Consider the following 24,325-nt stretch of genomic DNA (forward strand, 5'->3'; position numbering starts at 1 on the left):
AAAAAAAAAAAGTAGTTGAGCTTTAAGATGCTGTTTTCAATGAGACTGCATAAACAAATTCCAGATTTCAGCTATTCAAGTCAGAGGCCAACTAGGAACCCTCAGGCATATGATGCTTTGAAAGCGCTAATCTTTCTAGACATCAGCCCTGAGACATAATTCCCCAGCATAGTTGTTTGGGGAAGTTGTGCTAAAAGAGAGATCAGTCAGGCATTTTGCAAGCAAATTCTGCACTAAGTTTATCCACTGTGCTGGTGATGAGTGGAAAAAAAAAAACAGATACAGAAGCAGCCTTTGAGATGTGTGAGCTGAGGTATTTAGAAACATCTCCAATGTACAGGAGGTCTTCTTTTGTGAGAAAATGTACAGCTATGACTTTGGCAATCAACACTGGTAACTTTAAATGTCCCCACGCAGCCTTTTGCAACTACTGGGAAGAGCAAGTTAATGGAACGGTGATACCAAAGCATGGTGAGAAGCTGGCAAAGGAGATTGTTTTATGACTTCAGAATCTAGCAGAGAAGAAAGATTGCTTAAGAACTATTCTTCATGGGTTTTTTGTTTTGTGTAGGGAAGATGCTTGGTGCTGCAAGACAAAGTCTTTAAGTTGACTGTTTCCCTGTAGATTCCCCTTCTATAACTCACATGGCAACTGAATTTTCCCTTTTTCTGCAGTTTCAAATTCCTTTGCACATTCAGGATTTGATCCTACAGGTGTATTTGTAAATGCAAACCTGACAATGAAGTCATAACTGTAATTATTATTCTATTTGGTGTGAGTTAAGAGACAGGCTTGGGAGTCACAGAAGGAGTCAGGACATGTGATAAGACTATTATGAAGCAAAGATTACTTCATTTTTGTCCCTACTGAATGTTGATGCAACTGTAGATAAAGTTTTCTTCAAAAACATGGAAATGGGAAACATTAGGGTTTATCTGTAATTTTGATACTATTCTTTATAAAAAAATAAGTAATTTGCTCCTACTGCTACTAGAGTGGCCATATCTGGATCTGTCCAAAAGCCCAACTACTCAGTATTCCATCCAAGTGGATAATTAGCAAACACCAGAACCAAGAAAGCATGTCACTGTATTTCCGCAGACTGTTTTCATATCATGTGATTTGTGGACCAAGAATTCCTGACTAGAAGGTGGTGTGCTTGTAGTTAGCAATCATGAATTCCTAATTTGTCTTCATGAATATGTGCTGCTTTCTGAACACATAACTTAACTTTCAACTATTTCCAGATGATTTATGATTATGTTAAGCAACAAAGTCCTAACCTCAAATCTACAGGTCTCATTATCAGACATCTCTATCCATCTTGAGTACTGATCATTCATCCTTCTTTCTCTAATCAAATTAATTATCTTAAGAGGTTTTGTTGAAGAATTTTATGCAGAACTTGTTGAAATAATCGAGGTCACATTGTTCTTCTTCCCTTTACAGTGAAGATTTCTCTTCACAATCCTTCCACTCATAAAACAAGAAGCATTTTCATCCAGGATTAAGCTGCATGTTGAGCATGAGACATGTCAGCCTCTTTTACCTTTCAAAAGATGAAATTAGAAAATGACTTTAGCCAATACTTGTGCTGCCTCATTTTATAATATTGGCACTTGGTAAGACGGAACCTGTTGCCGGTCAACAGAAAGAAACAAAACTAATCAAAGGCAGCAATATGAATGGTGAAAAGCAAAAAAAAAAAGTAGCAACTTAAGACCTACAAAAATAACAATTCAAGAGTACTCACAAATAACATGAATAGCTCAAAACTTTTTCAGTATATAACCAGTCAACTAAGAATGCAGATCAGCCTACAGTAGACTCAAGAATATCTCCCTGTAGTAAGAAGTACTATTGAGTAGTTATCCATAGCACAATTAAATGTATAACAGCATACTGTCTAAGAGGCTAATAGGTCATCCAGAAAATAACACATAAAAAAAAACAAAATAACCTCTTGAGGGCTTAGTTCTGTTGCATGAATAAATACTGTGGTTTCGCTAAGGGTTTGATACTTATCATCTTTGCAATTATATATTTCACTGTGCATTTGTTTTTCACGTGCCCCATAGCAGAGGTTTGTTTATTTAACAAATTTGTTCTTTACCTGTTATTTCTTTTGTCATACATTTCCAATCTAAACTCTAGGTATTGTGCTTACATTAAGATAGTTTTCAGTGAGTGAGTTAAGCCTTTTTTATGCATGTGAAACCAAACAGAAGTAATGCTAATTGGTTATGTTTATTTTTCATATATAAAGAGAAGGAAAATAATTCATCGAAGAACTAAGCGAAAGAATTTGGAAGAGTTATCTGTATATGCTCTTCAGTTAGCATTGTTCTTGTTCGACCCACTGAAGTCAATACTCCTAATTTTAAGATATAAAAAGTCAAAAATATCACACGTTTTCAAGCAACAATGAAGTGCAATGAAGCTTGTAAGGCCACTGTTTTGTAAACCTCTTTGCATATGACCTTATGTGATGACATAAGAGTCTCACTTTTTCCTTTGTAAACAAAACAAAAAGATATTGTAGCTTTTGTGATTTCTGGGAAATGAATTAGAAAAGTGAATGAGTACATCTTCAGTTTCTGACTCAGAATGCAAACAAGAAGAACTTCAAAATTCATTATATGTCATTGAATCCTTTCTCGGATTAAGAACTAGTTTAAGTAACCAACTGAAACTGATAGCATCATTGAGATCTTAATAGTTAAAGTGACAAAGTCATGACATTGAGTGCCAAACTTGAACAAGAACAGGTCATGCCATTTTCAGTTCTGAGGTCTAAGCAAATCACTAGGGGTATTTAAACCTTCAGAAAGTTGACTTAAGAAAAAAGCACTGTTGCAGTTTTTATGCTAGATCTTTCCAGTGAAAGCAAAAAGAGAAGTAAATGCTTGAAAACTAATCATCCCAGCATCAGGGTGAAGATAGCAAAATACAGCTTAAGATGCTAAGAGCGGAGCTCTAATAGAAATTCATATGTACAGTTACCAAAGCTAATGTAAAGTTATATACAGATCTTTCTAAGGACACTGTATCTGAAATGAGTTTTACATATACAGCACAAGGAAAAATATTTGCGACCTTTAGTTATTTAATCGATGAACAAGAAAAGAAACCATTTTTATGGAACAACTAATACATATGCATAGATGAGCAATCTGCCAATTTACTGCAGAGAGCACTAATACAGTAGTATGAAGTAATTACAAAATATAAAACTTAATAGAAACATTCCCACCTGAGTACAACCATGTATTTGCAGGTAAAATTTAAAATCTCCACCAGGCTGAGGCAGTGGATGCAGACACTATCTTTACTACAAGCACATTGCCTATTTAAGAGAAATTTTCCAATTGACTTGTTTTAATCAGAGAGGGATTCAGTTTGAAAGCTTTCTTCACAGTGCAAATATCAATAAATTCTTTCAAGCTTTACAAAAGCAGCAACTCACAGTGGTACACTGTGAAGAAAAAAAATGCTCTTTTAAAAAGAGCATTAAAAGAGCATTTTTTCACAAAAACACTAACCTGTGTTTTTCTTTAAAACTTTTACATGTTCCATAGGAATTAACTTTTCATTCTTCACAGTGGTTTCCAACTTTCAGATTTTGATCACTTTTCTCCAAAGTACACCTTTGTAGAGTTTTTTTTCCCCCACAAATAGCTAGGAAAAGTAACTCCATTACAAATTAGTTTCCATACACCTTCACATATATTGGAAACTTTTAGGGGATCTGGAAGTAAAAAGCAGGATGAAAGGGAAGGCATAAATTAGTGTTCTTGAAGAAACTGAATCTTGTGCATTATACCATTTTTCTGTTTGGCAGCAGCTCTCTTCATTACCAGTATGTATATACTGGCTTACCAGTCAGTAGAAATATGCCTCATCAGTAACTGCAGACTTTGCCCTCTGAATGGGCAAGCCAGATTTCCAGGACCTGGTCAGGGCGAGCTCTTGTTGGAATATGAAGTTGGGAGGATAATGAGTGAAAAGGAATATCTTTAAGAAATCATTTCTCTGCTGCTCACGGAATAGCTTGTTGCTAACAAGGTTGGCGAAAACAATGTAAGTGTAGAAATGCAAGACATAATTAATAGTTTGGTTATGTTAGCAAATTTTTATTATTATAATTGCAGGGTTGGATATTTTCTTTAAAACATTTAATTTGGTACATGACAATATGTGAAGTTGGCCAAATCATAGCAAAGTATCTTGCGATACTATTTATCACTCATTTTAAGCTTTCATGTAATTAACTTCACGTCGAATCATAGACTATCCTGAGTTGGAAAGGACTCACACAGACCACTGAGTCCAACTTCTGGCTCTTAAGGCACCACCCAAATTCAAACCCTGTGTCTGATAGCATTGTCCAAACACTTCTTGAACTCCGCCTGACTTGGTGACCACTGCCCTAGGGAGCCTGTTCCAATGGCCAACCACTTTCCAATCTGATCTTCCACTTACACAGTTCCATTGGTTTCCTTAGGTTCCCTTGCTGTCACCAGAGAGAATAGATGCTCCTCTACTCTCCTTGTGAGGAAGCTGTAGTTGCCATGAGGCCTTTCCTCAAGATCCTCTTCTACAGGCTGAACAAACCAAGGGACCTCAGCCACTCCTCATACATCTTGCCCTCTCAACCCTTCTCCATCTTCATAATCCTCCTTTGGATTATCTTTAATAGTTCTCTAATAGTTTTATGTGTTAGAAGTATTAAGAATGTACAGTATGTGTATATAAAAATGTATTTTTGTGGACATTTGTAATTCCTGTCGGATTATTATCAGGGAGCTCAACACTTACTCATTGATTCTAGTGAAAAACCATGAATTTTTTCCATCCAGTTTAAAACAGTAAGGATTGCTGCACACTGATTAACACAATAGGAACCCCTTTCTTTCAGGTCACCCAACTCCAGCGAAAGGTTTTCGTGCTTTACCTGACCAACACCATAATTTTGCATTTTATACAGATCTCCATCTCAAGGCAAGTGTCCCATTATTTTGTTATAATAATGGAAAACATATTTAAATTATTCAATTTCTAACTCTGCTTTCAATTTAAAATGCTTTTTTCAGTGACTATGATAATGTGGTGAAATAGGGTTTTTTCATTTCTTCATCTGATTATAGTAAGTAAGTGCATGTAGCATGATTTAACAGTGCTCTTTGCTCCAGTAATATTTTTGTACTGTTTCCCTGGTTAAAGCATTTAGACTGTAAGGCATGACTGATATCTCTTATGTCATATGTATTTAAGTATGACAGACTTAGAGCCAAAATAACAAAATACAGAAAGAATCAGGAGTTGGACTCAGTGATCTTTATGGGTCCTTTCTTCTAACTCAATGCGTTCTATGAGTCTGTGATATAAAAACAACAATTGAAATTGTGTTACTATTTTTAAAATTAGACCAGCCCGTATTTGATATATATAGTACTTAGAATCATAGACTCATAGAATCCTTAGAGTTGGAAGGGACCTTTAAAGATCATAAAGTCAGGCTGCTCGGAGCGTGATCTAGCCTTGCCTTGAATATCTCCCATCTTGAATGGACGGGTCTTCCACTGCATCTCTGGGCTACCTGTTCCAGTGCCTCACCAGTGTCTCTGTAAAAGACTTTTTCCTTACATTCAATCTAAATCTACCTTCTTTAATTTTGAAACAATTTCCCCTTTTTCCATCACCACAGACCCTGCTAAAGAGCCTGTCTCTTTCTTTTTCATATCTCCCCTTTAGATACTGAAAGGCCGCTATCAGAACTCCCCAGAGCCTTCTCCAGGCTGAACAGCCTCAGCTCTCAGCATGTCTCCATAGGAGAGGCATTCCATCCCTTGCATCATGGTCTTTAACAACTTTTAAAACCCAAACCATTATATGATCCTGTGATTCTATCATATATGGTACAAGTCTTGGAGAAATAAGTAAATAAAATGACACCAATGAGTCCACAGCACAAAACTAAGTCTTTCCCATACTGAAAATGAAATGGTATCCTTCATCCTTTTACACTAATGTGGTAATTCAGTCCTTAAAGTGTCGCACATGCTTAAATGGATTCCTATAACACCCACGAATATCATACAAATATATCAGGCATGTATGAGAGTGTCTTTGTTATGTCATTTTATAAATAACATGACAAATGGAAAGCTACATTCCTGAGGATTGGAGAGACAAGGACATTCTATTAGTTTTTAAACTTGTATTCACTTATTAAATTTTCCTTTCTCAGTAAAATTCTTACATTCCAAATAAATCTCCAGTGCTGTCTGGTGAAGAATGTGAAATTGCATATTTCACTTTCTGATGCAAAAGAAAATATTAAACTAGAATAATGTAGATGCGTTCAGTTCACTCGTAAGCAATCATAGTATCATATTTGTTGATAACATTGCTTTTTGCCATCTCTTTGATTTCTCGTAGGAATCAAATGATCCTTCTGCAAGTTGGAGAGAAGAAAAAGCGAGGGACTATTTCTACAAATCAAGTACTCAAAAGTGAGATATCATTTCTTTTAAGAATAGGATTTGTTAGTGCTTTGCTACATTTTTTTTTTTTTCATATTATTTTGCTCTGATGAACCTCTAGGTAGCAGAACACATAAGGCCACGTAAGACCCCGATTACTTTTTTTGTCACTTCAGAACTTCTCACATTGCAGCAGCAATTATTTAGCAGAGGATTCATCTCATTACCTGCAGCTATCTAAAAATTTGTATCCAGTCTGTGCCATTCATCTCTATTTCCTCTATATGCAGTGAAGAGAATCTGGAGTTTCCTAAAGGACATTCTGTACATCTGTTTTTAACAACTGCCATAGGCATGATATGTGGGGCATCTAATCTCTATTTATATCACTTATCTGATTTTTGAAACCTAGATAAAATAAATCCTATCATCACCGTAAGTTAATTAGAAGATAAACTACTTTTGGAAGATAAATTACTACTTTCAATTAGTAAGTGAGAAAGTTTAAATAAGAGAAGCCTCTGAAAATCTGTCATAACTACTTTTTCAAACGCAGAAAATGTGTAATTCCAGTCTTTCCATTGCCCTTTGAATGAGAAACATACTTGTTTTTTTCCTATCTATCTAACTAGAGATGCAATTCAGTAGAGCTTCTTTAATCTCCTTTTTTTTTTTTTTTTTTTTTTTGTTACTTAGGGCATATGAAGACGTTCCATGGGATAAGATATTGCCATCCAAAATTCAGCCTCCTGAATCAACAGTGGAAGTGATGGCTGATCCTGTTTCCCAATGTTTCACAAAAAGGAAATACAATCCTGAACCTGAAATAAGCCAAGTCAGTGAGCAACTTCTTTCCAACTGTTCTTAGATTTTGCTAAGGGAATGTAGCCTAAGTTTCGTGTAGATCACACAGGTAAACACACAGTAATAATCTCAAATAAAAACATTCCCAAGAGAGCATTTATCATATCATCATATCATCATATTTGAGAAACTGCCTCACATTGTTTCATATGTTTTCTCTTTTTCCCCTTGTAAATTGGTACAGAAGACATGCATTCACATTACCAAAAGAGAGGACAAAGATATTGATAAAAAACTGTAGCACAGGAAACGTTATGTTAGGTTTGCTTGTCTTTATTATCTGTAATAATTACTATTTTTACTAAATAAAAATTCAGTCTTGAAATTGACTCTGCACAGATCATCCTTTCCATAACAGTTTATTTCAGTGATGAATTGCAGCATAAAAATCTATTAAGTCAAATTAATTAAGCATCTAATAACGATTTTAGGTTGTTGGAAACCTTTGGGATAGATTTCAAAGAAGATATTTTACCTCTTCACAGAGACCTGTTAGTTTGTAAGTTTCTTTTTTTGTTTGTTTGTTTAATATTAAGGTCCCTATTTGAAATGTACACTCCAACGTTCTTTTCTTTTGACACTTAAATGTAAAAAGCAGAACAGAAGAGTAAGAGAATGACTATCATGATTGCATACATCTGATGTTTTCATTGAAGCGTGACATTTATGAAAATCCCACAGTAGTCACAGACATTTACAAACTCAAAATTTCATCTCCTTTCCATAAAATCTTGAACAGCTTCAGAGTGGAGCTTGATCTGCTTGTTCAAACTCAAGAGACAGGTATACCACCAGACAGATAGGCATAAAACGGGAGAGACACACGTATCTCCAGAGTGGAAGGGAGATAAGAGCATATTATCTCTGTCTTCTTGGGTGTTTCTCTTGCAAAGGAATATAGATGTGGCCAGTGAGAGCAGGCTGCAAGGACAGAGCAAGAGAGGAATTCAGACCTGATGTTAAATTTTCCCATGTTCTTGAGAACTGACTGAAGTGTTACAAGTAGGAAGGCAGTTCATGTTTAAAGAAAACTTGCATATACAATTGCAGGAAAATACCTGAAGCCCCAGCATCTGAGAATGAGGGTTAAAACAAAAGATCTTGCAGGCCAAACTGGGTCATTTAACATATATGTCAACCTAATCATTTACCACAGTCTTTTACCACAACTCAAATGAGCATTGCATCATTCCAAGAGCAAAACTTTGACTTGTCACTACCTCTCTTGTGGAGCTTCATAAATATTCTATCAGAATATTCTGCTGGGTGAAAAAAAAAAAGTGATTGAGATATTTTGTCTTCAACAGTGTAAGCCGAAGCTCTCGAATCTGTCAAATCCCTTTGTATACGTAAGTACAGTGTCCCTGAATCCTTTCTAGTTTTGTTGGTTTTTTTTGTTTGTTGTTGTTGTTTTATCCCAAGTAATCATTTTCTGGAGGTAGAATTTTAGATGAAGCAAGAAGCAAGATGTAGAATATGGGATCTGTTCTTATGGTATTTTCTGCTGCTGGGGAGGAGGGTGTGCTGAGTTGCCTCTGCTAGTGCAGAAAGCCTTTTACCTGTGAAGCAGAAAGCAGGACTCATTATGTCCTCTTTGGAAGAATATTCCAGTCTGGTCACCAGCATAACTAGGACAAGGGATTATACATTTCTATGTAATTGCCACTCTTCACAAACCTTCTCTATGCACATATGTACTATGTGCTGTCATTTGTTATATGCTGCAAGTTCAGCAAGTGATTGTTTTCATCTTGGGATATGCCTAGCATGCAGGGGGGTTCATCTCCATATTTTTTTCTCGTGGACCATTTTAATAAATAACTAGAATTTTGGAGTATGCAGTGTATGGTTCAGCTGCCTCCACCATCTGTCTTATAAATAATTTACATATATTTGATTTCCTTTCTATCCTAACAGTGGCTGTGTTGGTGCAGTAAATTTTGAAGACATTGACAATCCCAGTGTGGACTTAATCATGTTTAACCATGTGCAAACTTCAAAGCCTCGCTACACAAGGACTACACAGTATGTTTCTCTTATTAGCAAGATTTTGATGCTGCATCTTGAGTTCTAGATACTTGGGAAAGAGAAAAAATGTTTAAGATCCAGTCTGGGCCCAGAAGAATTTAAAAAATCGGTGGAAACACCAATCCTTATACTTTTGGATAATTTCAATGAAGTCCTATTAATACAAGAAGCACAGTTGGTTTTCAGGTGCAAGACTGAACTTGAAAAAGTCCTTCATAATAACTGTGTCAGTAGTAAATGGCCTACAGTAGTAAATTCCTACTGTGATTAGAGTTGGTCTTTATAAATCTCAGGGACCATTCAATCTAGATACTCAAAATCAATCGAGGAAGCTTAATTAAGATGAGCAGAGAAACGTCGATGGAAATCATGGTATAAGAGATTTTATACATCTATTTATTTTACGGCTTTCAATGAAAAACACTTATCACAGGAAAGTGTTGGCAGTAAAGTTAATTCAACTTGTATGTTCACATAAAAAAAAGTTGAATGCGAAGCTACTGTGAGGATATTTGCTAAATCATGCCTGCAAACACCCAACCTGTAGCTCCTACTAATGTTCAGACCACCCCGAACAGGCATTCTTCTAAATGTCCGCAGCAGGAAACAGATTTGTGTTACATTCAAGGCTCAAATCGAGAGCACATGGAAGAGAAACTTCTGAGCTCAGAGGGCCCCAGGAACTTCTGTTGACACCATTCTGAATAGATTCCTTACTCCCAAAGTGTTACATAAATTCTGAAAATATGGTATATTTTCATACTTTAAACACTTCTTCTGTTCTAGTATTCATGAACAAGTCTTCTGGTATAAAAGGGACTACAGCATGCTTTGATGCATGGGATGACTTGAATGCTGTAATGCTAAAAATGTGATTTTTAACTTTAGCCACTAGATGGCCTTCTAGTTTGCAAAAGTTCCCTGACGCCGTTAAGAACAAATCCTTGTTTTTAGTTAGATCATAAACTCTGATGTTTAAAAGTTTTCACTTTAAGTCTTTCCTAATGTTGTCCTTAGTAGTTTGAGATTACATGAAGCCTTTATTTGCAAACTTTTTACGCAGTAAAATGGTGAGAGTAGCAATATAATGACAAGAGCTAAAAATTGTAAAACGAGACAATTCTGCTTACCTTATCACATTTTTCTTTTTGCTTTTCCTTTTTTTCTCCTGTCGACAATCTTGCATAGTTCTGTGAGAAAATTACAGAAGAGTTACAGTACTGGAGAAAGCAGTGGGAGAAAATCTGTAAAGACGCTTCTCTCTCTGGAATGCTGGCTTTAGTCGTGTAGGGCATTCCTAGTTGCTGGGAGATGGGTTGGAGATGGCTTAGCGATGGCTAGAATTTCTTAGCTCAACTTTAGGTCTCTTCATTTCTGTTTCTTATATCAGTTTAAGGCAGAATACCTGTTATTTTATAGTGTATTACATGCTACCACAGTGGTGAGGAGAAAAACTCCATCCTCCACACAGCCCTTTCCATTATGGCAGTAGATCCACAGACAACATGAAGTGTTAAGCATTATAACATGGCCAAATTTGACCCATATTACTGCATCCAGACCTATTATTACCAAGCTGTTAATGTACCTAATGCACCTCTCTGACTGTCTCATCTCCTAATCGAGTCATCTGTTTTCTCACAGCCTTAATTTAACCTGCAACTTCTGCTTGAATTAGAACATAAAGCAGTAGAAAATGATTACTGATAAATGTGCTTTAAAATACAGCATACATGAAATACAATTCAGTGCTGAACAGAGATCTCTGAAGTTAGCAGACCTATTAACTTTTAATTCTGCTATTATGCAGCTGTTCCTGTTGAGCTTCAGAAAATAGAACCTAATGTGCACACTGTGCTGCAAACAGACATCTTGTCTGAAGCTATTTGCAGCATATGTTTCCATATTACCTTCTCCAATATTCTCTATTTTCTTGGGTGTTAGTGAATGAGACAATGATTTCCATTGATTTCTGGCAAGCAGGAGACCAAGAGCTCTAACACCTTGAAGATTCTGATATCTCAAAGCTGGGAAAAATTCAATTCCACTTGAAAAATTCTACTCTTGAAAAGAAGTATGCCTTTGCATAAGGTATATTTGTTTACTTTGTCTATGACTGCCAGATATCAAGATTGCTATGAATTAAGCTGAAGAAAAAAAAAAAAACACACATTGAAATGAAGAAATAGATGTAATTATTGTTTGTTTATTTGTTTTTAATTTATTTACTCCTTTGTGTGTTTGATAGTAGTTCTGCACAAATGCATAAAAGTCTTAAGGCTTCTAGAATCCTGCTGGAATCCTTGAGAAATTAGATTCATGATTTCAATTTAGAAACTTGTGCATGCTTTGCAAATCTGTAAAATGTAAAAATCTCTTTGCAGATAGTCACTTTCACTCTTTCATGGACTAGCAGTTGCACTTCCTGCTTCTAGAACTCTGGCAGCAGCACTCAGGCAATACTCTGGAGGGAGACTCTTCATCCCCAGACCATGCAAGAAAGTGGTTGCCAGTCAAATAACTGACATAGCTGAAACTAGCTAAGAGTCATCTGCCATGTTATTTTGCACAGACAAACAGGAAAAGTGGTGAACCTGGGCATGTTTTGTATGTTACCCTTGTGCCCGCCCTCTCTTCCTTTTGGCGGAACAGGAAACCATCTTCTGTTTTTCTTTTCTTCTTCTTCTTCTTCTTTTTTTTTTTTTAAGGTAATTAGAAAAAAGATAAAAGTTATGGCTTATGGTTGAGTTGAGCCCCAAAGCCCCCACTATAAGATCAGCCTTGTGGAGAGGCAGTATGAATATACACAGAACTCCTGTTAATACACTGAAGTCCTTACCATGCATTTTGGAGTTTTTACAGATGAGAATTCAGGTGGGATTAAGTGATTTGCCAAATCCCATTTGGAATCTATAGCACAGTTAGGAATGAAACTTCACCTACCCTGAAACATTGCCGAATTTTGAGCTTTGACCTATTGAAACAGTGCTTTGCTTAAACTTTATTAAAAAAATAGTAATAATTAGCAGAAAAAGTTGGCTGTAGTTCCTAAAAGTTTTAATCAGACACAATTGAAGACAGGAATTTAAGTCATCTTTTATCCAGTTTTTACTCTCTGTGATTCAGTCACAGAATGGGAACATTCATCATATGTAAAAAGTCATATCATAAGTGTTGAGACTCAGCTAGAAGTTTTTAATTGATAACTCAGGATTTATTAATCAAAATTGTATTTGTGTTCTGGTGGTGGTGATCAGTGGGCATTTCCATAAGGGAGCTTTGGAAATACTTTTCTCGGGTCACACTCATCATCTTCATACTTAACCAAAGATCCTGGATGATAATTTAATTTTTCTCATTCTTTTCCATGCTTTCATTAAAGCCTATCCTGGGGGAAAGAGATTGAATGTATCATCTCTTCTGTTTCAGCTTCAAAATGTAGCATTATTCTTAACATCCTTGGTTTGTGTATTCACTCCTCAATTTGCTTTAGAGTGAACTTGTTCCTTTTTTCCATCCTTCATAATGTTGTGAAGTACAACTGAAATCTGAAATCCTCTATCACTTATTTGCCAAGGATGTAAAAAAAAACAAACAAACCATCTTTATATATATATATACATATATATATATATATATATATAAACTAGTAAAGAAATAAGAAATTGTTATGAAGGAGCACTCTGAAAACATCTTTTATTATAAGTCCATTCTAACGATACATTTCAAAAATTATCTTATAAAACATATCATGCTCTCATTTTACTGTTCAAGGCTGCATTGATTGTACTACATTGGCAAAGTAGAGAAGTCGTAGGTTTGAATTTTTTCATTTCATGCCATTAAAAAGTGAGCTTTCAAATAGAATACTTTTATGTATTTTCATTAAATGCTGCTTATGCAATTTTGTTAGGTGCACTGACCAATGTAGGTCCAGTGGTTCAAGTGTTTTTATGTTGCTGTTGTTGTATTTTTAAATTTACTGACGTTTGCATAGTTTTGTATTTCTTCCTTGCTGTTTTTTTCCTACTTTCTCTCCTTGTCTGCCTACTTTAAGCTCTTTTCTGTATTTGATTTCTTTTCCTTCAAACTACTGAAACATAAATTCCAATGGAATTAATGAGTTGAAGACATTTGCTTAACAAAATTTCCTGAACAGGAATGAAATTGATTATGCAGTCTTGCACTTTGTAGAATGGAGAGCTCTGCTGTTTGTTGTAGAAGACTCTAGAGTTTACAATGATTATGCCTGTTTTCTTTAATTTGCATTTTTGTTGGTAGTGTTGTTTCTTACGGATTTGATTATTATTTGCTCATAGTATTTATTTATTTGTGGGAGATGAATACTGCACTTGATTATATATGTCACATGGCTAACCATATACCAGGCAGGGAAGCAGCTGAGAGCTAGAGTGTTTTCTGCAGCCAGCCAGGCTTTCAAAAATAGCTCAGCGACCACATTTGAAAACCAGAGTTCAGAAAGAGCTCACATTCTGGCTGTATGTTGATTGGTAAGCTCTTGTGAAAATCTGGCCACAACCACCACAATGAAACTTTTAGATATAGAGCACTTTTAAAAATCTGGCCCCATATGTAACTGCTGCTTCAACCCATTTAAGTATCAAGGAAGAGGAGGATGGTCAGAATTCAGAGGATGCATGGTATTTTCAGACTACTTGGGCAGAGGTACACAGCTACCATGACTTTCAGGAAGGTTCAGACTTCTAAATCCTCCGAGCACTTCCGAGAGGCTTTATCTTATTAATAAGTGCAAATGGGCAGTGATCCAAATCATTCTTTCACATTATTATTTAACGATCACTCTGAAAAAAAAAAAACAACTTTCTTATTCAGAAGTGTATTCTGAACTCAGTAATTTTGAAAACGATGCAGAACCTGGGTTTACTGCTTCATATGGATTCCCAACATAATCATTTGCTCTTCTCTTTTTCTTAAACATCTTTATCAGCGTGCAGTTTTGTATAATCCTTCTTCAACCCCTAGTCAACAGATTTTTCCTTCAGTTGACCTCTTCCCCGATAACTACTGAAATAAGGTTATGCTTGATGTGGTATTTTAGTTCTGCAGGTGTTTTAAGGGTCAATGGAAAAAAGCCTCCCACACTGGTGATGGGGATTTCCTCTGTAACATTCATGGGCAGGGCTCTGCAAAATGCTCAGTCTTACAGGCTCAAATAACTCTCCTTCTTGGCACTGTTAGAACTCCCTTACACACTCTGCAAGTTAGCACTGCTTATTATAGTTGTAGTGCAGCACACTTAGTGCATTCCGGTGTATGCAGCAACTACTCCTGTCAGTCATTATATCTGCTTGTTGTATCACAGTAGCTCCCTGGTCGTGGTACTTACTGCAACCTCTTGAAATCTGACATAAGCAGTTAGAACAGAGATTACATTTTCTTTTTCCACATTAAAAGCCTCTGACTCCAGAATTAAACAAAAATCTGGCATTTGTTCACATTTTTTAACTTGATACTCATAATTCATCAGCTTTCATAACACTCAGTAGAGGGCACTGCCTACACAATCAGAGCACTATTTTCTCAGCAACACTTTGAAGTGTCAGCTAGTTCATGCTCATAACACAGATAAGGTAGATTATGACATTAATTTTTGAAAGATGAAGACTGAGGATTATGAACTGACGTGTTCGAGGCTTTGGAGGTTGTCTTTATTGGAGAGAGACTAGGATCTCCCCCAAATCCATTTCTGGGAGCAGTTGTTTAAAAGGTGAACTTTGAAATGTGAGTTTCTTTATGTAATACACACACTTTCCAGGAAGATCAAGACCTATGTGTTTCAACTCCTACCGTTCCTGCACAAAGCTGTTCTCTGAAATTATCCTTTATTCTTGGTCCCCCAAGCACATTGAGCAAAATACTACTATCGCACCAGCATATCTGTAGTGACTTCAGTCATATTTCTTCAGTATACAGTCAGCTTCCAACTGACTGTGTGCATGCATCCCTTATCATTTCAAGTTACCACAGAAACCTCACAGGCCACAATTAGCTGAGGACAGGACCCTCTGCCGCCTTCCACCTTGCATAGTCATTTACATTGGCTGTCTACGAGGTCCTTCACAATGTATCTTTACTTCAGAAACTGACAGCTTATCCACTCTGTGTGCGTTTTCAGCAGTTTTCCAATTTGAGTCATGCTGAGGGTTACAGTGCGTGGAGTGGGTGCCTAAATATCCTCATTTGACATTTACCAAATGAGATTTTATAATTGTTTCTGAAAAAATAAAAATAAAAATAAAAATTACTCATACTAAAAAGGGGGCTTGAAAAAAGTTGAAAGCAGAATTGAAATCATTTGAAATTGTAGGAACAAAATATTCTGGTCCAAAATATTTCTGGGAAAATACCATTTTAGTGTTTTTATTCTGTTAGAAATGCCAAATCGATTCCTTATACTGCTTTGATGGCTGAGGGACAAGGGTAGAAAATGCAGCGCAGAATGCTTTGTTAAAAAATCCTGTTGGTCCCATTCTTCACTCTATGTGGAGCACCTTGTTCTGACTTCATAAGCTCTCTCAAGTACATTCCCAACTCTAGGAACTATACGCGCTGAGTTTCTTGACAGAAAACCATGTCAGAGACATTTTTACCATATATTATTCTACTAAGCAAATAGGGTCATGAAGTAAAAGAATGGCCACAAATGGGTGACGTGTAGATCTTCCTGGCAGGGAATTTTAGGTGGAAACCATTTGCAAGACTTACATATTGTGAGTGAGATCTGAGAGACCTGTTTTGTAATTGCACTAACCAAAAAAAACTAATTTATGACTTTATCTGGTGACTTAGTTATTTGGGATTTTCTAAGAATGAGTAAGATGTTAGGAACCCTTCATTCTTAAGTGCAAGATATGAATCTCCAGGACTGCTTTCATGAGACAGAACTTTTGCACAAAGGATTTGCAAACCTAATTCATAGAATCATAAAATGGTTTGGGTTGGAAAGGACCTTTAAGATCACCCAGTTTCAACTCCCCTGCTATAGGCAGGGACACCTCCCTCTAGACCTAGTTGCTAAAAGCCCCATCCAGCCTGACCTTGAATGCTTCCAGGGAGGGGGCATCCACAGCCTCACTGGGCAACCTGTTCCAGTGTCTCACCACCCTCACAGTGAAGAATTTCTTCCTAATATCTAATCTAAATCTACCCTCTTCCAGTTTAAAACCGTTTTCCCTCATCCTGTTGCTACATGCCCTTATGAAAAGTCCCTCCCCAGGTTTCCTGTAGACCCCCTTCAGATACTGGAAGGCCACTATAAGGTCCCCCTAGAGCCTTCTCTTCCTTAGGCTGAAGAGCCCCAGCTCTCTCATCCTGTCCTTGTAAGGGAGGTGCTCCACCCCTCTGATCATCTTCGTGGTTCTCTGGACCCAATCTAACAGCTCTTGAATTGGGGCTCCCAGAACTGGATGCAGTACTTCAGGTGGAGTCTCACCAGAGCTGAGTAAAGGGGCAGAATCACCTCCCTCAACCTGCTGGCCATGCTTCTCTTGGTAAGGATATGGTCGGCTCAGATTATGGATTCACTCAAATTGAGGTGCTAGATCCAGGGTTTTCAATAATTCCAAATGATTTGAGGCATTCTTGATTTTGCTCCTCTAAAGACACCTGGAATGGAATTTATGTGGCAAAGCTGAGCATCCAATCTCCTGCATATCCTACAGCATCTCTTCCAACTGCTGCTTCAGAACAGTATGGGATCTTATATGGGTCCCACACTGTACAGGGATGTCTTAGGTACCTTAAGGCGTCTCAGGTGGCTCTCAAAATCTTACAGCTTATGCATATATTATCATCACAGTATATTGTTGGTTGCTGGACCAAGAGCTTCTAGTATGATAATAAGGAATTATATGAACAGAAGGGATGTCACGGTTACAGAAAGGAAGCCTGATTACAGCAGCATGTAACAGGGTTTTGTATGTTGCCCAGTAGTAGCTTGACACTTAGTTCTTTTCTTTAACAGCAATAGTCTGCTTTAGCAGCTCATCAGAGAAAACGCACAAGAGCCAAACTGCGTGATCCAAAAACAAAAAAACAAGGGGGTACTTTTCTAACCTAATTTTCTTCTGCTTTATCACATACATAACCGCAGCACTTTTTTTGCATCTTCTTTGCAGGTTCCCAAGAGAGCAGCTGCTTTACTGTAGTCTGTGTTTTCTTATGATCCTGGTGCTTTTAGCTGTTCTCTGCACATTTCTCTTTCAGAGTGACATCCTTTCCACATGTTATGAAGCTGCCAACTTCTGTGAAACCTTTCTGACAAACAGTCTAAAACAAATCTTCAGCTTAGGTCATCTCTCAGACTTGATTTTTGGGTCATGCTTGGTCATTTATGATGCTTTTCTCTCTTCTAGTTTTGCTAGCATTCAGGTCGGAAGATTTTATCAATCAGATACTTCACGGTGCATAATTTATTTTAATATCTCACGTGTAGTTATTCTGTGAATTAACTCCTAATGAGCTTATAAAACATAACAAGTTAGTGGGACTTCTTGTTGTGATCTTCTCCTTGACGTCGCTCATAAAATTTCAAGGAATTGAACAGAATTTCTTTATTACACATGAGAGTTGTATCTTGACTATAGGACATGGCCAGTAAATATCTGTTCATAGTCTTAAGTCCTTTGGAGTGACTTTCAGGTTTCGTTTGGCTAAATGCATGGTCTTATACTCGCACACACTCGATGTGCGTCCATTTTGTACCTCAGTGAGATCCCTGCATATGAAAATGAATGTTTCTACACAAAGCTACTTCATCTGCATATAACCTGAAAAATTATTTGCTTTGATATGAAGAGGCAACTTTGTCTGACAGCCATTTTGGCCAGTTCTGAAAATGTGTCTCACTGCTATACTATATTTTCGGTCCTGCTTGTTACCACTGTGTGGCTGCTGTGAAGACAGAGAGTAAGTCTGTTACTTGCTCAGACAACAACTTGGGGAATACCTACAGAGAACAACTTCTCAAAAGCTACAAAACTGCTGTACTGATTCTACAAAAACATCTGAAGGGTCATGCTCTGCAGTGTGGCCCAGGGAATATAGCACTGTGTGAATATTCGGGTTAGTGCAAGGTTACTTTAAAATCGGACCAAGAACTAGTTGGTCTTTCTGCCGGCTATGGATAGTTCATCCACATTTCCTTGCTGTAACTGAGGTAGGTCATTACAGCATTTTGTCATTACCTCAGCTATTCTGGTAAGGAATTTCAGAGCTGAGTTTCCTTGTACACCAGTCAAAAAAGTAGCCTATAAAGCAGCGTATGCCCAGTTTTGCATCCTGTGCTATACATGAGCGTGGAGAAGTAGCTAATAAACTGTACCAAAACTAATAGCTCTATCTGCTTTATTAATACAAGAACTGTTTATGTTCACCCAGAGTACAAGGGAACAAAGAAATATCTCAGAGATGGCAAAGAGGGCATTCTTATTATTCTTGCCATCAGATGGCTCACAAAAGAATAATGCAGTCAATCCTTACTACGTTGTTTCAGTGGATGAAACAGCTTGCCATGACCTCTTATGTTTATATGTACAGGGAGTCTGAATGTGTTTATAATTCAGTGGAATCTTATTTTGAACTGCCAGCATAGAATAGTACTGTTGGTACTCTGAATAATTTTGTGCGGAAAAAAAAAAGCTATCAAAATGGAGTATTAGATTGTTTCATTATTAATCTTCATGGATTATTGTTCTGAATTCATACTAATACCTTCTTTCTTTTTTTCTTTTCTTTTTCTTTTTTCTTTTTTTTTCTTTTATTTAGCACTCCAAATATCCCTGGATATACTGGCAAGGTTCATTGGTTAGCAACTCATCCGGCAAATTCTAATCTTCCATCAGCATCACCATCAATAATTTCACAAATGCATGGGTAAGTATGAGGTATATTTCTTAGCATGTTCAGAAAGGTTACAGGGAAAATCCTAATTGCATTTATTTAATTAAAGAACAATTAAATGTTGAGTGTTACTTTCCCTTGTCTTAAAAAAAATAGAGAACAGTTTGTGCTGGATCCCACAACATTGTTGTGGTGGTAATCTGAAATTATCTTGAGATTTTTTTTTAATTTTCTGGAATGTCATAGGGTGCATATTGGGAAGGTACCTTCGCATTGAGGTAGATAATGATTTCTGAATGTTTCTGCACTAACGTATATTTTCCCTAGCTAAAATGATTAAGTCATGGCTTCTATAAACTCTGTTTTTGATCAATCTATTTACATTTTGAAAGAAGACCAAAATTAAAGAGGCAAATTTTGAAAAAAATGTGGTATTGCACTTCCAATATGATGTTGGCAGATTCTCATGAAATGGGCATTTGCTGTACAGAAATGGTTGTTAAAAAAGATTTCCTCAGAAGGCAGTGAGACGATAAATCATGGCACACTCCAGCATTTTTGCAGCTCAAGATTCCGTAACTATGAAATCGTGAAGGAATTAATAATCTTTATTCTTTCTTGCTCCTCCATACAACACCTGTTAAAACTACAGGTCACATTTCTGAAGTATGTATGCATTGCTTTAAACAGAACACCTGAAAAACTCTATTCCTTCATTTAATACAAAGAGTCTGACATAAGCATAGGTCCAATCCAGCCTTTCTTCCAGCATCAGAACTATTAGTAACTACTTGTTTCCCCTTCCTCCTTTATGATTTTGTACTTTCTCTTTAGTTTCTGATCTTTATTATTTTCTAGAATGATCTAGGACATGGTGTTTCCACATAGCCCTTATAAATTTATCTTCAATTAAACATTTTAATAGTCCCTTGGGATTCTGTCCACAACACATTTAAATTGTTTTTTCAGTACTAACAGTGGTAAGTGCCCAGAAAAGACATCAGAAGTTTTAGGGAGCTGCCTCACTTTTGAAGAAATCAACATGTCAACAGTTTCATCACTGTACAAAATGCACTGACTTCCATTTCTGCTGTCTACCAGCTATTCACTTCTGCTCATTTTCTCCTGTGGTTAGCCCTAGAAAATAGGCAGTCAACTGTAGTCAGTTTACTGTTGACAGGGAATGAAAATATGCAACAGTCTCAAGGCTGTATAACCTAATAAAACTGAACTCAGATTGATGCAAGACTAACTTGCTTTTAAATGTCAGACAAATAAAAAGGCAAAGGCATCTTAGCAAAGATCATTTACAGGCTTCAGATAGATACCAAATTTCAAAAGCAGAAAGACAGATGCCAGTGTGATCTAAGAAAGGAAAACACATCTGTTACTTCATTTTACTTTCTACAGGTGTTACTGTGAGTGTATTTCATAGAGAATAAATTTTGTTAGTTTCTAGTGGAGAGGAAGAGTAGAGTTTCTTTTCTGTGCTAGTAGAGTCTTTCTAGAATCAGGACAGAATCCTCTGGCCTTTTGAAGATGGATATATAGTAAACAGACAGCAAGCCTAATCACACTTAGACTGCTGACAATGTATTTCCATTCTTTTTCTGAGTTGAGTTGTACCTTCCCATGAGATTAGAACCTCTGGCTGCAGCACTGTAAGAGAAAATTTTTTACCTTCTCTGTGGCTACTTACATGTTAAAGTAGTGTTCACTGGCTTAAGAGGGAATATTACAGCCCTCTTTGATACTTCTATGTATTACAGCTCCCCTGCCCCACTCCCAACGTTATTTAGTGATGCCCATAAAAGAAAAATGCTCAACAATTGATTTCTTACTTTTGTAATATCAAGGATAAAATTTCTGTTGATTTCAGTGGTCACAAGTCAAGCAAGGCTGTAGTTGAGAAGAGAGATTATTTCTGAAATGTGGACTCAAACTACTCTGATTCATCTCCATATGCTTTTCTTGTGGGATGACATCTCATTCTTACTGTTTTTAAAATGGTGATCCATTTTTTTCTCTTTTTGGTAATTTTCAAGCCATGGCTGTAATAATCTCTCAGAAAGTAGCAAGTGGTTACACGTGGTGGATATTTTAGAGCCACTTTTTTGACATGTCCATAATATATGAAGACAATTATGGGTCACCCTTCTACTGCTGACATGGTCTTATACATGTTTTGTTCAGTACTAACATCAACACCAGGCAGACCAAAGAGCATGCAACCACTTCTATGCTGTATTTCTTTTGCATGGACCTTCCACAGCATGTGGAGCAAGACTATTTGTAGTATTTTTAAGCATTCTAAACTCACTGGAGTTGTATGTTATAAGACAGCAGAAATGTTGTTTCTACGTTGTTGAATATGAATAGCTTTTTGTACGTCAAGTTTTGCTGCTATGTTGTATTTTTATTTCTAGGTAATCCCAAGTTGAAGTTGGAAAATTAAGTAGCAAAGTTCTCTAGTACAGTTTAGTTTTGACATTAGTGTTAACTCTTGCACAGAAGGGAACATTTGATGTGCATCTCTAGTTGTATGACAATGCCTTGCAATTACAATAGTTAATACAAGATGGTGCTGGATTTCATTGGATTTTAGAGAAAAGAGTTACATACTTTTAGCAGGATGTTTTGGAGTCTTCAAGAGGAATCCTTAGGTCAAAAGACAATCTGTTTTTTATTTGAAGAGTTGGTGAACGTAAGATTCTGTGGTTAGTTCTGTGTCAGACCTACTTTTGATTTGAGGCTTTTCAGCTGACGTGTTACATTATGTAAGACTGCAGGTATAAGATTATTGTTCGTGCATCTTCCTGTAAAGATTTTGAAGTGTATCAGAAGATCAGAGTTAACTGTTTGCTTCCATACAGTCCCCAGCATATTTTCTAAACCCCACCCGAATATACTGTATGACAGTGACTGGGCCTTTAGAGCAGGATTGGCATGGTGCTAGCAAAGTGTTTTTTCGAGGTTTGAAAACCAAAGCTCCAACATTACCAGGGCTAGCCCTCCAGAAGCTATAGGGCCTTATGTGCCTGAATGCATTCGGTGTACTCATAGCATTTTGCCTTATTGTGCATATATTGGTTGTGAAGGACTCTGCACTCAAGAAAGGCTGAAAAGAGGCAAGAGGATTTTTGTAATATCCTTCTTACCGTTCCTGTAGCGATCTACCTTTCAGTGCATCACAAAAAGTTTTAAAACTCTTAGGAAGATTTCTCACCACTGTTCTTAAAGAGACTGATTCCAAGAATATAGGATATTGCAAATTGTTAATATTTTCTGAGGCAAATGGACATAAGTCTTTAGCAGTGAGAGGGAAGAAGAGGGAAAGTTTAGCAATATGAGGACTTGTTTTAAAGCCTTTTATTTGTCTTTTTGTAATTGCAGATATATAGCAAAACATGGAAGATCATCTCAGTATAATCACCAGGGACCTTTTTCTCAGATGATAACTCCAGTTAGTCCTCAGAATCCTTTCAACAAGATTCAGCGAGAAACTACTACAGTTTAAAAAGGGTCAGTCATTTTTACCTGCCTAACTAAGCCTTAGTGTCTGATAGCAAGGACAAAGGAAACGTGTTGCTATTTTAAATAAAGAACAAAAATAACATACAAATGGGTGTTTGTGGTATTCTTATTACATCATTGTCAGATATGTGACCTCCTACCACTGACAGTTAAAACTGTATTAAAAACAAGAGGAGTTATAAGTCAAAGGCTTGAAACTTCTCTCTATATTGGATTGCCTTACAAACTAAGGTAGAATATGATGGTGTAAAAGTTCTATCAATTGGCATATATATATATGGATATATATATATACGCATAGAAACACGTAATCACACCTATGTAAATGTATTATTAACTAGTGAATCATAACAGAGCAGCAGTCCCTCTCACCAGACTGTATCTGGCAAAGATGGTTAAATATTACAGAGTGGGATTTTAACCTTTATATGTGCTAACTCGGTGTACAGTAGTAAATAAAAGGAGCTAGGTTATGTTCTCTGGTTTGGAGGCTAATTAATTCTGTGCGTCTCACATCCATGCTTAAACTCTCATGCTAAAATTGAAACTAAATAGGGAGGATGGAATACCAGTATTCAAGCCTCTGTTTTATTTTCTGGTGCTGATGTAGACAGCACAGGGGAGTTGCATTCCTGAGAAAGAGAAGACCAAATGTCACGTTGTTGATCAGGAAGTTCTACTGTGCTCCAAGGGTCAGAATATTCTGAACAGTTTATTGTAATTTGGACAGCCTCTCTCTTGAGGTCTCTGTTGAGCTGTATTACCCAAATCATCTATACTGCTACTCATTTGCCTGCTTATGGGCTTATGATGGACATATGTGTGTAACACATTTGCAAGAAACAGCCCAGTTAAGGACTTTCAGTGAATGACTATAACGTGTAGCTATGGCCAAAGGCCTTTTCAAGAGAAGAATGGAGACTTCACTGGGAATACTGAAAGGTAGGTGGGGAATATAAACCACAGAGCCAGAAAAAAAGCAAATCTTCAGAAAAGAATATCCATCAACAAAAAGATTAGATTCTTGGCAACAACAGTGGAAACTGAGCATCCAAATATCTAATGTTGCTGTGCAAATCTCAATCATAAAGGATATACAAACTCCTAGGGAAAGGAAGCTGACAACTAAGCAAGGAAAGCACTGACCCTAAGGTAAACAATTTTTCCTATTAAGACAGCAGCAGATTGCTTATCCCAAAGTAGAGCAAAAAGACTCCAGTTCTTAAAGTGTGTGACCTAACACAGAAACTGTCATTTCTGATTGTCTGTGTGTTCATTGTATAAAAGTCACAGATACCAAATTATTTTAAAGAGAGGCTCTCATCCAACCAATTTCTCTATATGCATTATATTAGAATTTTATATATGCATGCAAAATTAAGGCATGTGTACAGGAAGGATGCAATCTGCCTTTGCCTTTTAAGCCTGCCCATTTTGGAGTTGCACATTTATGTAAGCTGGTGAGCGTTTTAGATAAAAACATAGTCTCTTTTGCAAATTTGGCATATTGAAATTACCTGGGTACCACATA

General features: G+C 36.7%; 1 protein-coding gene across 3 annotated transcripts in view; it reads left to right on the forward strand.

Moving 5' to 3' along the window:
* SPATA48 (spermatogenesis associated 48) overlaps positions 1-22,896 on the forward strand; it is a 26,877-nt gene extending 3,981 nt beyond the window's left edge. For all 3 annotated transcript variants that reach the window (XM_019613846.2, XM_019613847.2, XM_031552785.1), the window contains 8 exons: positions 4,920-5,002; positions 6,443-6,516; positions 7,183-7,321; positions 7,782-7,849; positions 8,658-8,699; positions 9,268-9,375; positions 19,186-19,293; positions 22,654-22,896. In XM_019613846.2, coding sequence (XP_019469391.1) covers positions 4,920-5,002; positions 6,443-6,516; positions 7,183-7,321; positions 7,782-7,849; positions 8,658-8,699; positions 9,268-9,375; positions 19,186-19,293; positions 22,654-22,777 — 746 coding nt within the window. In that variant the 3' untranslated portion in view covers positions 22,778-22,896. The remainder of the gene's footprint in view (positions 1-4,919; positions 5,003-6,442; positions 6,517-7,182; positions 7,322-7,781; positions 7,850-8,657; positions 8,700-9,267; positions 9,376-19,185; positions 19,294-22,653) is intronic.
* The last annotated feature ends 1,429 nt before the right edge of the window (positions 22,897-24,325 follow it).

Source organism: Meleagris gallopavo, chromosome 3 (assembly GCF_000146605.3).
Source record: "Meleagris gallopavo isolate NT-WF06-2002-E0010 breed Aviagen turkey brand Nicholas breeding stock chromosome 3, Turkey_5.1, whole genome shotgun sequence".
Classification (NCBI taxonomy): domain Eukaryota; kingdom Metazoa; phylum Chordata; class Aves; order Galliformes; family Phasianidae; genus Meleagris; species Meleagris gallopavo.